This window comes from Pristis pectinata, chromosome 34, assembly GCF_009764475.1.
Source record: "Pristis pectinata isolate sPriPec2 chromosome 34, sPriPec2.1.pri, whole genome shotgun sequence".
NCBI classification, from domain to species: Eukaryota; Metazoa; Chordata; class Chondrichthyes; order Rhinopristiformes; family Pristidae; genus Pristis; species Pristis pectinata.
This window is the reverse complement of record NC_067438.1, coordinates 10868379-10885939: the sequence shown is the minus strand read 5'-3', so window position 1 is coordinate 10885939 and position 17561 is coordinate 10868379. Positions and strand designations below refer to the sequence as shown.

Here is a 17561-nt window from a genome sequence, read left to right as displayed (position 1 = left end):
CTGCAGATGTATGGTGGAGAGCATTCTGACTGGTTGCATCACAGTCTGGTATGGAGGCTCCAATGCGCAGGATCGAAAGAAGCTGCAGAGTGTTGTAGACTCAGCCAGCTCTATTACGGGCACAACTCTCCCCACCGTCAAGGGCGTCTTCAAGCAGCAGTGCCTCAAGAAGGCAGCATCCATCACTAAGGGCCCTCACCATCCAGGACGTGCCCTCTTCTTGTTACTAACATCAGGGAGGAGGTACAGGATCCTGAAGACCCACACTCAACGATTTAGGAACAGCTTCTTCCCCTCTGCCATCAGATTTCTGAATGGTGCATGAAACCATGAACACTACCTCGTTATTCCTTTCTGTTTTGCACTATTTATTTATTTTTGTAATTTATAGTAATTGTATGTCTTTGCACTGTACTGCTGCCACAAAATAAATTTCACAACATATAAGTCAGTGAAAATAAAGCTGATTCTGGTTATAGGAGCTCTGAGCCATCAAAGGTGCCATCTGCGGTTGAGACATTAAGCTGATCCTTCTCCAAAGGAGGTAAAAGCTCCCTCAGTCACTGGCTTTCTGAAGAGCAGAAGAATTACCCCAGGTGTCGTGGACCCTTTACCAGCCTTCCGTTTCTAGAGAAATGCACCACAGGATAGTTCATTGTCTGGCACCACTCTGCCAAGTCTTATGTGTACCTTCTTCAGTACTCCTACATCCTTTGTACAAGATGGAAACTAGAACTGTGTCAGCTTTCAGTTTATTTACTAATGTTCTTTGACAAGGTCATGAGGTGCAAAGGCAAAAAAAGGTTGATCCAGTAAGGAAAGGGTTAACCAACACTAGAGTTATGCTACCAGCCTCCACAACCCGTAGGAGTTCCGGCTGATAAGGTGAAGTGATCTTGTACTAAAGCTGCACACTGCAACATTGAGCAAACACATCCCCGTCTCCTCAACTTCTCTCAGCATGGCCACAGCTCCTGCTCTGATCTGCGGACTTCTCATCTCAGTTTATGCTCGCTTTGTCTCTGTCCAAGGTAAGTGCTTCATTGTCAGTGTCCATCTATTCCCTTCTTGTAGCAGTGGATCTTGTTAACCTTGAGCTCCTAGGGAGGATTACCAGGAATTGTTACTAGGTTCAGGAACACGATTCAAAATAGGGGTAGAATTAGGATTAGGGATAGGGTTGGCGTGGTATTAGGAATAGACAGAGTTAGGTTCAAGTCACAATCAAGACTGGAGTTAAAGATATATGTTAGGATAGGATTAAGATTTGGGTTAGGAACGTAAATAAAGATGTAATTAGTGATGGGGTAAGGGTTTGGAGTTGCATAAAGTTAAAGTTGGGGTTGAATGAGAATTTATTTTCTCTGAATTTGTCTCCTGAGAGTGATTTTTTTTTGGAATGTTTAGGGTTAGAAATACTGAACAGGATCATCCTCTGAAATGGTGCATATTTGGCATGAGTACTTCATAAGATGGTGCATACTGGCCGAGTTTATTTCAAGTGTCACGATTGGAGGTGTTTAGTTCAGATTGTGCTGTGCCTCTTTAAGTAATGCAGTAATCCAGGTGTATTTTACATGGGTGTTTCCACCACTCACTCTGTGCCCTCCTCATTAGTAGAGTGGTGAGTGTTCCCACCATTAACCGGTGCCCTCCTGGTTAGTATAGTGGCTGGTTACCTACCTACACTCTGTGAACTCTTGGTTAGTTACATGGCTAGTGACCCACCATCACACTGTTGCTCCTGGTTAGTAATGTGGTTAGTGACCGATCATCACACTATACTCTCCAGGTTAGTGTAGTGGTTAGTGATCCACCATCACACTGTGCCTTCCTAGTTAATGTTGTGGTCTTGGTATATTATTGTCACTTGTACCGAGGTACAGTGAAAAACTTGTCTTGCATACCGATGGTATAGGTCAATTCATTACACAGTGCAGTTACATTGAGTTAGTACAGAGTGCATTGATGTAGTACAGGTAAAAACAGTAACAATACAGAGTAAAGTGTCACAGCTACAGAGAAAGTGCAGTTCAATAAGGTGCAAGGTCACAACAAGGTAGATCGTGAGGTCAGAGACGTCCCATCACTCTGCTGGTTAGTATGAAGATCGGTGATCCCAGCAGTTGTTTGCAGAGTTTCATCCCACAGGAGCAGGGGATAAGGGCACGAACCACCAGACGTAAGGACAGCTTCTACCCCACTGTGATAAGACTATTGAACGGTTCCCTTATATAATGACATGGACTCTGACCTCACGATCTACCTTGTTGTGACCTTGCACCTTATTGCACTGCACTTTCTCTGTAGCTGTGACACTTTACTCTGTACTGTTATTGTTTTTACCTGTACTACCTCAATGCACTCTGTACTAACTCGATGTAACTGCACTGTGTAATGAATTGACCTGTACGATCAGTATGCAAGACAAGTTTTTCACTGTACCTCGGTACAAGTGACAATAATAAACTGATACCAATAAATACCCATTGACATATTCCCTGGTATTGCGATCTGTGCTGTGCGGCTGCTGGTTGGTGAGGGGTAGCCGTTCCAGACCCAGATGGGAATGCTGCTGACTCCTCCACAGGGCTATCTCCCAAAGGGTTAACACCCTCAAGGTGTAGAGTGAGGAAGGTTGGCAGCCGTGTGGGTTCACCAGGTAGTCACGGGTGAGGGCAGGAGGGTGCTCAGAGACAGCAGTGTGCCCCTCACGCACTTTGCTGGCGTGGGATGTCTCACCACTGAGTGGCTGTGCCTGTTAGGACTGGCTGGAGTCAACCACAATCTCCTTCATCAAAGCAAAAGAGGCACAGCAGAGATGGATGACTGATACCTCTCTCCCACGCCACACAGGCAGCTGAATCACTGCAGCTATCAGCCACGCGATCTTCAGCCCGTGGGTTTCGCTCTTGTCCTTGCTCAGAATCAGAATCAGGTTCATTATCACGTGAAACTTGTTGTTATTTAGCAGCAGTACAGTGCAATGCATAAAAATTACTATAAGTTACAAAAATAAATAAATAGTGCAAAAGAGGAATAACAAGGTAGTGTTCATGGGTTCATGGACCGTTCAGAAATCTGATGGCGGAGGGGATGAAGCTGTTCCTGAATTGTTGAGTGTGGTCGTCAGGCTCCTGTACCTCCTCCCCGATGGTAGTAACGTGAAGAGGGCATGTCCTGGATGGTGAGGGCCCTGAATGATGGATGCTGCCTTCTTGAGGTACTGCCTTTTGAAGATGTCCTCAATGGTGGGGAGGGTTGTGCCTGTGATGGAGCTGGCTGAGTCTACAGCCCTCTGCAGCCTTTCAATCCTGCGCATTGGAGCCTCCATACCAGGCCGTGATGCAACCAGTCAGAATGCTTTCCACCGTACATCTGTAGAAATTTGCAAGAGTCTTTGGTGACGTACCAAATCTCCTTAAAGTCCTTAAAAGTAGAGCCATTGGCATGCCTTCTTCACAATTGCATCAATGTGTTGGGCCCAAGATAGATCCCCTGAGATGTTGGTGCCCAGGAACTTGAAACTGCTCACCCTTTCCACCGCTGACCCCTCAATGAGGACTGGTGTATGTTCTCCCGACTTCCCCTTCCTGAAGTCCTCAATCAATTCCTCAGTCTTGCTGACGTTGAGTGCGAGGTTGTTGTTGTGACACCACTCAACCAGCCAATCTATCTCACTCCTGTAGGCCTCCTCATCGCCATCTGAGATTCTGCCAGCAACAGTGGTGTCACCAGCTTCCTTTCCACCCCGCCCCAAGCTTAATTTTCCAGACCTTGGTGTGGGTAGGCACGTACCTGGCCATCACCTCCTGCCCATCCAGACTAGGAAGGGTGGACTCCTGGGTGAAGTGGCTGCAATCTGCTGTAGTGGAACAGGGTGGATCCTGTGTTATATTAGCTCAGGATGGGTTTTTACAAGAATCAGACAGAAGTATTGATTCCCCATCCCTCTACTCTCAGTCAGTACCCCTGTTCTGTCTTCCATTCTGACTCCATACTCCTTCTCTGTAAGAAAAACAAAGTACTGCAGATGCTGGAATCTAGATGAAAAACACGATGATGCTAGAGGAACTCAGCAGGCCAGGCAGCATCCGTGGAGAAAAGCAGGCAGTCAACGTTTCGGGTCAGGACCCTTCTTCAGGATTGAAGATAGGAAAGGGGGAAGCCCGATATATAGGAGGGAAAAGCAGAGCAGTGATAGGTGAACAAAAGGGGGGAGGCAAGGTGGGCACAGGGTGGTGATAGGTAGATGCAGGTAAGAGATAGTGATAAGCAGGTGTGGGGGAGGAGGGGAGAGCAGATCCACCGGGGGATGGGTCAAATGTAAGAAGAGAGGAAAAAAAGAGGCTAGGAACGGAAAGAAGAAGCGTGGTGGGGGGGGGGGGGGAGTGTGGGGAAGGGGGGTGGCGATTACCTAAAGTGGGAGAATTCAATGTTCATGTCGTTAGGCTGCAAGGTTCCAAGATGGAAAATGAGGTGCTGTTCCTCCAGTTTGCGCTTGGAATTCTCCTGGCAGTGGAGGAAGCCGAGGACTGACATATCTGTGATGGAGTGGGAGGGGGAGTTGCAGTGACTGGTAACGGGGAGATGCAGATCGCGGTTACGGGCAGAGCGCAGGTGTTCTGTGAAACGGTCACCTAGTCTGCGTTTGGTCTCACCAATGTAGAGGAGGCCACACTTGGAGCACCAAATGCAGTAGGTGATATTAAGGGAGGTGCAAGTGAATCTCTGTCTCACCTGAAAGGACTGTTTGGGTCCCTGGATGGTGGTGATTGAGGTGGTGTAGGGGCAGGTGTTGAACCTATGGCAGGGGCAGTGGAAAGTTCCCGGGGTGGGAGCAGGATGGGTGTGGGGGGAGGAGTGAATGAGGGAGTCTCAGAGAGAGCACTTTTTTCCCCTCCTCTGTATCCCCAATCTGCAGCCCTCTCTGTATCCCTGCTCCATTCTCAAGCTCCATCCCACTGATCTGTACCCCTACCCCATGTCCATAACCCCACTCCATACTTCTGCTCCATGCTCCTGTTCAGCGTCCCTCTCCATATCCTGCCCTGTGACCCCCTGCACCATTTCCCTCTGTACTCTTCCTACCCCATTCCACGCCCCATCTCTATAACCCACCCCATGTCTCTCTTTATATTCCTGTTTTGTCTCCTTGCTCTGTATCCCGTCTGTATCTAACTGTCCCTGCTCTGGGCCCCTATCATACTCTGGCCCTGTACCCTTCTCTACGTCTGCTCCACCCTCCTCAATACGTACAGGGTGAGGGATACTGGCCACATATTGATGGTGTCATTCGGAGGGATGTGGAGTAAACAGTACAAGAAAGGGTAACGGAGAAGGGTTACAGAGTGGAGAGACAGAGCTACATACCTTTCCTTTGAAGCTCAGCTCCATTCTCCTGCTCTGTATCTCTGCATACTCATGCTCCATATCCCTCACTCTGTATCCCTGCACTGAAACCTCACTCTGTATCCCTGCACTGAACCCTCACTGTATCCCTGCACTGAACCCTCGCTCTGTACCCCTGCACTGAACCCTCGCTCTGTACCCCTGCACTGAACCCTCGCTCTGTATCCCTGCACTGAACCCTCGCTCTGTATCCCTGCACTGAACCCTCACTGTATCCCTGCACTGAACCCTCGTTCTGTACTCCTGCACTGAACGCTCGCTCTGTATCCCTGCACTGAACCCTCGCTCTGTACCCCTGCACTGAACCCTCGCTCTGTATCCCTGCACTGAACCCTCGCTCTGTATCCCTGCACTGAACCCTCGCTCTGTATCCCTGCACTGAACCCTCACTGTATCCCTGCACTGAACCCTCGCTCTGTATCCCTGCACTGAACCCTCACTGTATCCCTGCACTGAACCCTCGTTCTGTACCCCTGCACTGAACCCTCGCTCTGTACCCCTGCACTGAACCCTCACTGTATCCCTGCACTGAACCCTCGTTCTGTACCCCTGCACTGAACCCTCGCTCTGTACCCCTGCACTGAACCCTCGCTCTGTATCCCTGCACTGAACCCTCGCTCTGTATCCCTGCACTGAACCCTCACTGTATCCCTGCACTGAACCCTCGTTCTGTACTCCTGCACTGAACGCTCGCTCTGTATCCCTGCACTGAACCCTCGCTCTGTACCCCTGCACTGAACCCTCGCTCTGTATCCCTGCACTGAACCCTCGCTCTGTATCCCTGCACTGAACCCTCGCTCTGTATCCCTGCACTGAACCCTCACTGTATCCCTGCACTGAACCCTCACTCTGTATCCCTGCACTGAACCCTTGCTCTGTATCCCTGCACTGAACCCTCACTGTATCCCTGCACTGAACCCTTGCTCTGTATCCCTGCACTGAACCCTCACTCTGTATCCCTGCACTGAACCCTCGCTCTGTATCCCTGCACTGAACCCTCGCTCTGTATCCCTGCACTGAACCCTCAATCTCTCTCCCTGCACTGAACCCTCACTCCGTACTCCTGCACTGAACCTTCGCTCTGCACCCCTGCTGCATTCCCCTCCTATTCCATAACCTTCAAGTGACGGCATCAGTAAGTGGTTAACGTGCCTCACTCGGTACATATTGTGAGGTTTACTGGAGATCATGTGTAGGTCAGGCTGTGTCACCTCCTGCTATGTGATACACACATATGACATACTATGTGGTGCGCATGAAAAGCACGACCTCTTTCATCGGACCAAAGAGGCACAGTAACGACGGATAGTTGCTATCTCCCTCCCATGCCACAGAGATGCAGCCATTAGCCATGTGACCTGCAGCAGGGCTGCTCAGACTTTCGCTTTTCCTTACTCACCAGCTTCCCTTCACCCCTGCCCACAGGCTTTCTCTCCAACCCAGGTTGCAGGCTGGCACAGAGCAGTCTGACACCTCCTGTCCACGTGGAGCAGGGAGGGTGGACTCTTGGTACAGTGGCTGAGGATTCAATGGGCAGGTCCCACCCCAGAGTGATGTGAAGGGCAGACTGGGCAAGGCCAGTGTAGTATTACCTCAGGCTGGGCTTTTATAGGAATTGGGCAGCATCATCAACTCTCCCACTCTGTACCTCTGCTCCTTATTACTACCCTAGATCACTGCTCCATACCCCGCTACATGCCCCTGCTTTGTACGTGTCCCCCTCTGTATTCTTGTTCCATACTCTCAGTGTCCCCTTCTCCATAACACTGCTGCATATCCCTCCAGTCCGCACCCTTGCTCCATGTTCCCCTCCAAACCTGCTCCATACGTGGCCCACTCTGTATGCCCGTTCCATATCCTCACCGTCCCTTTTAAGATACCTTTTGCGTAGGGTGTTCTGGGGGCAGCCCGCAAGTGTCGCCACGCTTCCGGCGCCAACATAGCATGCCCACAACTTCCTAACCCGTACGTCTTTGGAATGTGGGGGGAAACCGGAGCACCCGGAGGAAACCCACGCAGACATGGGGAGAACGAACAAATTCCTTAAATTCAACAAATTGAACCTGATCGCTGGCGCTGTAATAGCGTTACGTTAACCGTTACACTACCGTGCCTGCCCAAATAAATGAGGCACCGCTGAGATTCGAACTCAGGATCTCCTGTTTACTAGACAGGTGCTTTAACCAACTAAGCCACAGTGCCAGCTACTAAGCCACGGCATTCTCCATACCACCGTTCCATGTCCTTCTCCACATCCCTCCAGGCCACACACTTGCTCCATGTTCTCCAAACACCTTCTCCGTACCCCACTCCCTATCCCTGTTTTGTACTCCCACTCCATACCCCAGCTCCTTATCCTCACTGTGTACTCCTGCTCTATACCCCATGTACCATACACCTTCTCCATTCCCTTTCAAATGACACTGTCGACAAGTGATTAGTGCTCCTCATTCTGTGTGCTGTACTTATCGAGAGGTTTGCTGGAACTCAGGAGGAATGCAGGCTGTGACAGATGGCCATGGATCCTTCTCACCTGCCTGTTATGTGGTATGCATGTTCGGGAGCTGACTCAGCCAGACAGCAATGAATCAGTCCCTTTCTGATTGCACACAGATCCATTGGAAGTGACCTTGAGGCATGCAGTGAAAGTGTTAAAAATCTAGAAGGCTTTAAGTAAATGAACTGTGAAGGGGACTAACTAAGTTTCTTTGTATCGAACTTGCTTTCAAGCAAACCAGAATGAAATTGCATCCCTCAAACTGCTTGTTGAATTCGGGAAAGAACTCCAGCTCTCCTGTACCATACCTCATCAGAATAACAAGCGGATTATACGATGGCTCCAGGTAAATGTCTTTTCTGGTGCCTTTGGCTGTTGGCCATTGTGCATTCATATTGTGGTGAGGTTAACACAGTACAAACTGGATCTTATTTCAAGGCAACAGCTTTGCCTGGGTTGGTCGCATCCTGAAGTCAGAAGATACGGGTTCAAATCTCACCCCAGGGACTTGAGCGTGGGATCTAGGCTGATGCTTCACTGCTGTACTGAGGGAACACAGCACCGCCTCCTGGATGGGACATAAACACAGGCCCCACCTGCCCTCTCAGGTCCCATCCAGACAGTACTTCTGGGGTTCTCTGACTTGGTGACTTGGCCAATACTTACTGCTAATCCAGCAACCCCAGAAACAGATTGTCTAGTCATTATTTCAGGGCTCTTTGTCTTCATTACATTGGTACCCGCACTTTACTAATACATAATCCATTTGCAAGCTGGGTGTCATCAACAAGACCAGCATATGTTGCTCATCCATAAATACCTTTCAGAGGGTGGAGGAGTGTTGCCTCTATGAACCCCTGGGATCAAAGAACTCCCTCAGCACTGCAGCTTTGGTTGTAAAACAGTTTAGGACATCCTGGGGTATGAAAAGCCAGGTCCTGACCACATTCTCAAGGGCTGGTGCCCACATTGGACACAAGGATCTAGCTGGGGCTTCACCAGTGTTTTTTGAGGGTTAATCTATAGCAGGATGCCATTTAAAAGCCTGGGCAGGTATCAGGAGGTAGGGTCTTGACCTGAAACATTACTGTCCATTCCCCTCCACAGATGCTGCCTGGCCCATTGAGTTCCTCCAGCAGCTCGTTTTTCTGCTCCAGCTTCCAGCATCTGCGGTCTCTGTGTCACCACCTTAACCTTCCCTGCTCCAAGCAGAACCCCAGCTTCTCCAATACCTTGAGGGCCCTTTCCCTATGGCAACCCCTATTACCAATGCTGAATCTCTGTCGGTCAGAGAAAAGCCCCAGACTGTGACAATATACCTGACACCACCCCAGTCCCTACACCCACTGTATACAACTCTGCCAGTAGTGTCAGCTGATTGCCTTGGCTTTGACTGTGTTACTAAGAGACATTAACAAGCTCAGTATAGATATATACAGTACCAATAAATATCAGCAGGATAATTAAGGAAAATGATGTAAACTATTTTGCAGGCACGGTATACAGTAGGGCACAGTGGTGCTGCTGGTAGAGCTATTCCCTCACAGCTCGAGCAGCCTGGGTTCAATCCTGACCTTGGGTGCTGTCTGTGTGGAGTTTGCACGCTCTCCCTACGACCGCATGTGTGCTCTGGTTTCCTCCCACATCCCAAAGATGTGCCAGTCGGTAGGTTAATTGGCTGCTGTAGGTTGTGAGTGGTAGAACATGGGGGGGGGGGGGAGTTAATGGGAATGCAGGGAAAATGAAATGGGATTGTGGATTGTGTAGGATTGGTGTAAGTGGGTGTTTGCCGATTGGTGCGGACTCGGTGTGCTGTATGACTCTGTGACATCTGTCAAGTGCCAGAACAGTTTCACACACCAAGATCAGGAAGAAGGTACAGAGCAGTTACCTGAGCTCCAGTAGCTACAATACTGCCATAAGCTTCAACGTTCACCCAATAACCTTTGGCTCATGACCTAATGTAGTCATAGAGAGAGCATGCAAACTCCACATAGACAGCACCGGAGGTCAGGATCGAACCTGGGTCTCTGGAACTGTGATGCAGTGACTCTACCAGCTGTGCTACTGTGTCCTACTGTAGACATAACAATATTTTATATTAGTTTGCTATTTGAAATGTGCATACTGAGCTTACCAATGTCTCTTGGTAACATATTCAAAGCCAAGGACACACTCACCCATTATTCCACAGTGTTCTCACTGACCTGTCAGCGGTGCCTTGATTCGTGAGTTCTCATCATTGCTTTCAATTCCCCCCGATAGCCCCACCTCTCTTCAAACCTCTTCCATCCTTTGAATTGAGCAATGCTCTTCCAGTGCACATCCCCAAGTTTAATCCCTCCTCCATTGGCAGCCAGGTCTTTGTCTGCCAAGATCTAAAGGCAGCTCTGGAATTCCCTCTCCAACCCTCTGGCTGTGCTTTCAGACACTCATAATAATCTCTTACCTCTTTAGTCCAATCCTGTAGTCACCTGTTCCAACACCTGGAAGTGGCTCAATGTCACCTTGAAGCAAATTGGGAGGTTGGGAAAGAGCTGTTGAAATGGATATTGTTGTGTGGCAGTCCTTGAGCCTCAGTGAAAATCGTGGACCCTGGGTGTGGACTTCCATCACCCGTAATTCCCCTTGTTTTGTGCTTGTACATTTCTAACCCAGAAAACAAGTTCCATGGAGGAGTGGGAAGAGATCGCTGAGTTATCCGGAGTCGGGGTGCCAGTGGATGAGGAGAGATTTAAGGTCCTTGAGAATGGGACACTGGTGATCCTGTCCGTGAGTGTCGAGGATGAGGGGCAGTTCAAGTGTCAAGTGGGGAAGGATGGTCCGGAGGACCACTCCGTGACAACTGTGGCTGTCTTCAGTGAGTACCGCTGCTGCCTCGTTCTAAGAGAAAACTTTCATCCCCCACCCAGCCCGACATTGGATGCCCTTTAACAATGCCAGATTTATGCTGATTTTTATATTCTGTTTCCACGTCTTCTAACGTAACTCTCTCGGTCACCACTGAACTCCATATGTTGGATAAGAGTCTCAAAGAGTTAGGCAACATCGGCACCTGTGATTTACTTACACAGCTGAGCAGGCTCCAAGGGACTCAGCAGCTTCCTCCTCAAGGCTCCTCAGGTTAGGTTCTTGATTGGTGAGGGGGTTAAAAGTTACGGGGAGAAGGCGGGAGAATGGGGTTGAAAAGAAAATCAGTGATTGAATAGCAGATCAGACTCGATGGGCCGAATGGCCTTATTCTGCCCCTATATCTTATGGTCTTATGGTCATGCCCTGATGTTCTTGTGTATAGGAAGATCCTCTCATTACAGGCATGACATAGAGGGTGCGATAGAGCAGCTCCCTGAGGATGGTGGAGTTTGGGAACCCTTGTCTGCCTGCAATAGTCGTTACTGCCTCAATTGTTAATTAGCCAACGCACTAGAATTGTGTAACATCACTTTTTGAGATCCACATGATCTAATTTCAACTATACCCTGGGTAGATGGGGATAGAGATCATTTCTGGGTAGATTCATCCATATTCTTGGGAACTTGAGCCCTTTGTTTTCCCAGCTCAGGCATATGACTGATTATGCTGTTGTTCCCGTAACCCTGATTTCCTGCCATACCAGCAGAAATTGGAGCGGGAAGCTCCGCACGATGATGTTCGTGGAACAGTCTCTGCAGAATGCGTAGCAGGTCGTGACAGCTTGTTACATTTCTCCCTGTTTAAAGGGACTGTCTGCAGACCTGTCCGGGTACCTTTAGAACTTGCTGCTAGTTGCTCCAAGGTCCACAGCCCCAGAGGTCAGGATCGATCCCAGGGCACTGGAGCAGTGAGGCAGCAGCACTAACTGCGCTGCCCATGTTGCTATTATTTAGGCAACACCCATCCCCATCCTTACCGGATAATCTGGAGTTTGGGATCAATCCACGACCGGCATGGAACAGTCCCAGTAAAAATCGGAGCATCTGCTTTTTTCCATTATTTATAGGGACACCCTACTGAGAGTATGGCCATGCTCAGAACTTGCTGCCAGTTGCTCAACGCCTCCCAAGGTCCACAGAATCTGCCACAAATAACAGTGACTGCTTTCCCTAGCATTTATCCACTGATATACTCACGTCGTGGGCACCTCAGTAGTGACATCACAGGCACCACTTCAGTACTGGAGGTGTTGGAATGCAGGATGGGTCAGGGACCACGCGACAAGAAGCAAAAACATTCCCATCAGTGAAGAGACGATTCCCTGAGAGGCTTCGGAGGTGCCGTGCCCGACCTGTGAACAGGTTCAGGTTCTCCGAGGCTGTCCTCACTGAGATGTGACTTTCTGCGGGAAGACCTTCAGCCACGCCCTCGTGCCTGAAGTTCAAGGCCACGTTGAGTCTCAAACTTCCTGGCCACAGGATCACTCCACCAGATTACCATGGCTCATACTTTCCTGCTTTCTGCAGCATCAGAGACGCCATCGCTGGGACTGTATTTGTGGAGAAATTATTTCATCTGCTTCAGTTGCAGTGAGGAGCAGGTGGCGCCTGTGGCAGTGTAATTTCTTGGCTTCCATGAGTACAGACAGCCATGGACTACACTCATGTACCCATTTGTAGGAAATGGATTTTATTTAACCAAAGGTATCAAGGTGTATGAGCAAATGGTCACAGATCAGCCATGATCTCATTGAATAACAGGGCAGGCTCGAGGGACTAAATGGCTGTCCATGTTCTCTGTGTATAGAAGACCTGCGTTCTGTTCTAAGGACATGCCATCTTGTTCTAAAACCCTCAAACCCTGGAAGAACCTGCTTCCATCTACCCTGTCCAATCCCTTCACTATTTAACACAAATCAAACAACTCACCTTGTAACCTTGTCTCTTTCATGAAGCAGTTCCCTTTTTCGTTCAGTTCCTCACACTTTGCAGGGTCCCAGGGAGTCTTGCTATTCTCAGTGATCTCAACCTGCTTCCTATGATGTAGAGGTTTTGGACCACATACATTTACCCAACAGAAATCTTACTCAGGTGTGAAAGTCGACCCGCGCTGTAATAAACCAAACAACAGCAGAACCAAAGGAAATACGGTTAATGCTCTATTAGTTTAACGCTAGCAGGAGTGAGGGATGCAGAGAAAGAGTAAACAGTGTAACCCGAGCTCTGTACTAGACTCACTCAAAGATGCCCTGGTTAGTATGTACTTTTATACCCACTTCGTGAGAAACCTTCGTGGGAGGTTGCGCTTTCTACAGCAATTGCTTACAGCAAGCTTTAGCAAAACACGGTATGTCTAAAATAACTTATTTCTTTCTCACCCACACCTGGCCTTAAATCCAGCCATAACTATAGTCACTCCATGGCTGAGGTAATTTCATACTATGGGAAGAATAGCTGACTATGAGAAGCATTCCATTAACCCTTACATTGCCAGTCGTTAACCCTTGCATTCCCAGCTATCTTTTACACAGGATTGCATCGATTCATTGCTGCATCTTGACCTTTGCTACTTTTCACAAATCCTAGTGCTTCGTTAACTTCTTTGTGGCTTTATCCATATAGGGAGCAGCTTCAAATGTCACATGAACCTGAACCTAAAGTGTTATTGCTCTTGCATGATGTGAAACATTTTGCCATGCAGTGTGTGGGTTGTGACTATTATTTAGTTGTAATGTGGCAGCTCCTCACCAGCAATTTCACCCACTCCACCACCTCACCACTACAGCTTTGTGGAATTATTTGCTGTAATTAACTGAAGAAATAAATAGATATAGAGATAATAGAATGGATTAAGTGGGAGAAAGGGATAGAGAGCGAGAGATAGGTACAGAAAAGGACAGAGAGAGATGGAAAAGAAGAGTTGTTAGATGGATAGGAAAACATAAAGAGATATGGAGGCCACAGAAGAGGAGAGCAATAGATCAGAGAGTGAGGGAGAGAGGTATTGGTATTGGTATTGGTTTATTATTGTCACTTGTACTGAGGTATAGTGAAAAGCTTGTCTTACAAACCGATCATATAGGTCAATTCATTACACAGTGCAGTTACATTGAGTTAGTACAAAGTCCATTGATGTAGTACATGTAAAAACAGTAACGGTACAGAGTAAAGTGTCACAGCTACAGAGAAAGTGCAGTGTAATAAGGTGCAAGGTCATTGTATCTCATTGTATCTATCTCAGGTTGATAGATAACAGATAACGAAGGGAGAGACGAAGAAAGAGAGAGTGAAATAATGATCAATAGTTATGAAACTTTGGATTATCTGCAGTGTTTCCTCTGCTATTGCAATGTGCTGAGGGTAACAGATCCCACGGACTAACTTCTCCCATCTTCACCCGCAGAGTCTCCCACCAAACCTGTGTTGGATGTGCGCTACCAGACCTTTACAGCCGGAGAACTGTCTGAGGTAACAATGCTTCTGGACGGGGCTGGGGTGAGCTCCTGACTGTGACAGCGGACAGGCAAAGTTCCTGTTGGAGCTGGAACAGGCTCCATACCTGAGAGGGCGGGTGATGTCATACGTCATGCCTCAAGTCGTGCAGACCATCTGTGTGCGACGCGTGAGAAGTGCAGCAGTGCTCATTGGGAGCTGTGGCTCACCTTCCCAACACTGAGGGTTGACCTCACCTCCTCCTTGGGTCTTTTCTAGGCTAACCAATGGAGGACAGTTGTCCTAAAAAGCCACTGGTGTACAATGTGTGCTTAGCCAGCGCCTTAACAAATCCCCCTACCAACTCTGAATGGGTGGTCGGTTAAGATGCAACTTCCCCCCCGCCCCAACCGCCCCCTCACCCACCATAGACATGGATGACCTCCAGGCTGCATGGACTTACCCCTCTGTAAGTCCAGGTCTCCTGTGCTTTAACATGCTGGCCAGAGTGGAGCCAAGAGAAGAATCAGGGACTGTGCAGAGAGAATCTTTTCATGGAAATTCAGTTGTGAGCTGTACACGAACATTGCATTTTGTGGTGAAATTTCTAAGTCACTAGCCTTTAATTTTTGCCACTTTCCCTTGCAGATTGGGACATGTACATCAAGCAATGGCTATCCTGTCAGTAACATTACCTGGTATAAGAATGGCAGATTGGTGGTTGCCAATGGAAATGGTAAGAAACTGGCCAGTAATATCGTTAGCTTTGCTGAGCCTTTCACAACTGCAGACTCCTCACTTTATAGCCAAAGGCAGGAAGTCATTGTTGTCTTGTAGGAATGACATCCATTTTTCCAACAAGCTACCAGGTAGCACTGACCAGATAATCTGTTTTTGTAAGGCTGGTTGGAGAAGGAATATTTGTCAAAACATGGGGGAAAATTCTCCTTCATGATACAAGATTTTCTATGTCCACCTGAGAGAGCAAAGTGAAAGTATTGCCACCAAGCCTTGCCTGAGATCCAAACCCAAGTGACTATCCTGGGGTCCAGTCAGTAAATATCTTCAGAGAATGGTTTTATTTTCAAATCTTGCTGAGACCCAAGTTCACTGTTTCTTGTGCCAGAACAACTGCACCGTCACACGCTCACAGTGGCAATTGAGTTCCTCCACTTCATTGGAAAGAGAAGTCTTCAGGAGGTTGACTGGGTAGGTGCTGAGAGGCAGTTAGTTATCAACAAAATGACATTTCTGTTGAGAGAATGATCCCAATATCTGATTCTGCCTGACTGGGTTTAAGAATTTTCTGTCGGGTGCCCTGATGGTGTGACCGCCCTACTTGTCAAATGTTACATCAAGGCATCATAGAACATAAGGACATAAAACAGTACAGCACAGGAACAGCCCACGATGTCTGTGCTGGACACAATGCTGAATTCAACTATACCTCTTCTGCCTGCACATGATCCATATCCCTCCATACCCTGCATGTTCATTTACCTAACAGCCTCTTAGCTGCCACTATCGTATCTCACCACCACCCCTAGCAGCTCATTCCAGGCACCCACCACTCTCTGTGCAAAAAAACCTGTCCCGCACATCTCCTTTAAACTTTCCCTCCCCTCACACCTTAAATGCATGTCCTCTATAGTACCTGACATTTTTCCCTGGGAAAAAGATTCTGACTGCCTACCCTATCTGTGCCTCTCATAGTCTTATAAACTTCTATCAACCTCAGGTGTTCCAGAGAAAATAACCCAAGTTTGTCCAACCACTCCTTGTAGCTCGTACGCTCTATTCCAGGCAGCATCCTGGTAAACCTTTTCTGTACCCTCTTCCAAAACCTCCACATCCTTCCTGTAATGGGGCATCAAGAAGGTTGAGATCAAAGGAAGATACCACCTGCATTGATGTAAAACACCCACATGCTGAATGACTGTTGAGTTCTTCTAATGCAAAATAAAACAGACACACACTACAGAGACTTTTTCCCAGGGCGAAAATGGCTAACACGAGGGGGCATAGTTTTAAGGTGATTGGAGGAAGGTATAAGGGGGATGTCAGAAGTAAGTTTTTTACACAGAGAGTGGTGGGTGCGTGGAACACACTGCCGGCAGAGGTGATGGAGGCAGATACATTAGGGACATTTAAGAGACTCTTAGATAGCCACATGAATGATAGAAAAATGGAGGGCTGTGTGGGAGGAAAGGGTTAGATAGAGCAGGATAAAATGTTGCTACAACATTGTGGGCTGAAGAGCCTGTACTGTGCTGTAGTGTTCTATGTACTGCACCCACAGATAAGATGTTGACTTTCACATTATTACTGGGTGAAATCGGGGTTGGGAGTTCCCCTGGAGTGACACTGGGGCCCCTTGAATTGCCTCTGACCACAGTTCCCTTTGCTGGAATTGTGTGTTTGAAGCTTCAGCGGGTGTCTGTGTGCAAGGTGGTGAAGGACGCCCTTTGGTCTGCCCGAAACTTGTTGGTCTCCCAGCGCTGTCAGATGTCCGTAGGGGAATGCTGCTGACTGGCACATTCCAGGCTGCAGGAGTACGTGCTGAGGGACACACTGAAGCTGGGTGCAGCCATCGCAAGGGCTCAGTGGGGAAGGACTACAGTTTAGGGTTCTTCTGCCACTGGAGAGGGAGGGGCGGGGTCAGGCGAGGAAGCCCCTTACATATTTTAAATACGGGATTGGGGTAACACCCCAGGGAGCCACATGAGTGGCATCAGTGCTGTATTTTTATATAAAAAGGTAACACTAATGATTGATCTGTACAAGAATGTAAAGGCTTGCACTGTTTTATTGTTGTATATTGTTTGTCTTTTATTATGAATAAAGTTTATTTTGGTTAAAAAAAAGCCACCTTAAAACTATCCCTTTAAACATTTTCTCTTTCACTTATTAATTGCTTTCTCCTCTTCTGCATGTTGCATATCTCCTAGGTATTTCCACTCCTCCTTTGTCACTCTCTCAATCAGTGTTCTGGCCCTACTTTAACTTTGTGAACATATTCCTGGGAGATCCAATGGCGCTGTTCCATCCCACACCATTTCTACTGCTAAACAAACTTCCATACCTCCTTAGACAGAGAAGGAGGCCATCCAGGCCATCAGGTCTATGTTAGCTCACAGAGTGATTCCACCCCCCCCCCAACCCCGCTCCAACTAGTTATTTCCATGTGACGTATTTTCCCCACATTCTCACGCCAGACTCTGCTCCTCACCTACACACCTGAGGCAACTTGCAGTGGCCCAATCAACCTACCGATCAGCATGGTTTCCAGATGACCACAGTACCACAGA

The 17561-nt window shown here is 48.1% G+C and overlaps 1 protein-coding gene and 1 non-coding gene across 3 annotated transcripts in view; one reads left to right on the top strand and one right to left on the bottom strand.

Annotated features, from left to right (window-relative positions):
• Positions 1-907: 907 nt before the first annotated feature.
• Positions 908-17561, top strand: part of LOC127585859 (CD166 antigen-like) — a 35971-nt gene continuing 19317 nt past the window's right edge. For both annotated transcript variants that reach the window (XM_052043563.1, XM_052043561.1), the window contains exons 1-5: positions 908-1031; positions 8143-8255; positions 10568-10769; positions 14225-14289; positions 14902-14989. In XM_052043563.1, the coding sequence (XP_051899523.1) occupies positions 962-1031; positions 8143-8255; positions 10568-10769; positions 14225-14289; positions 14902-14989 (538 nt within the window). In that variant the 5' untranslated portion in view covers positions 908-961. The remainder of the gene's footprint in view (positions 1032-8142; positions 8256-10567; positions 10770-14224; positions 14290-14901; positions 14990-17561) is intronic.
• On the bottom strand, positions 7541-7614 carry trnat-agu (transfer RNA threonine (anticodon AGU)). The gene has a single exon. It is a non-coding gene; the product is annotated as a tRNA-Thr (tRNA).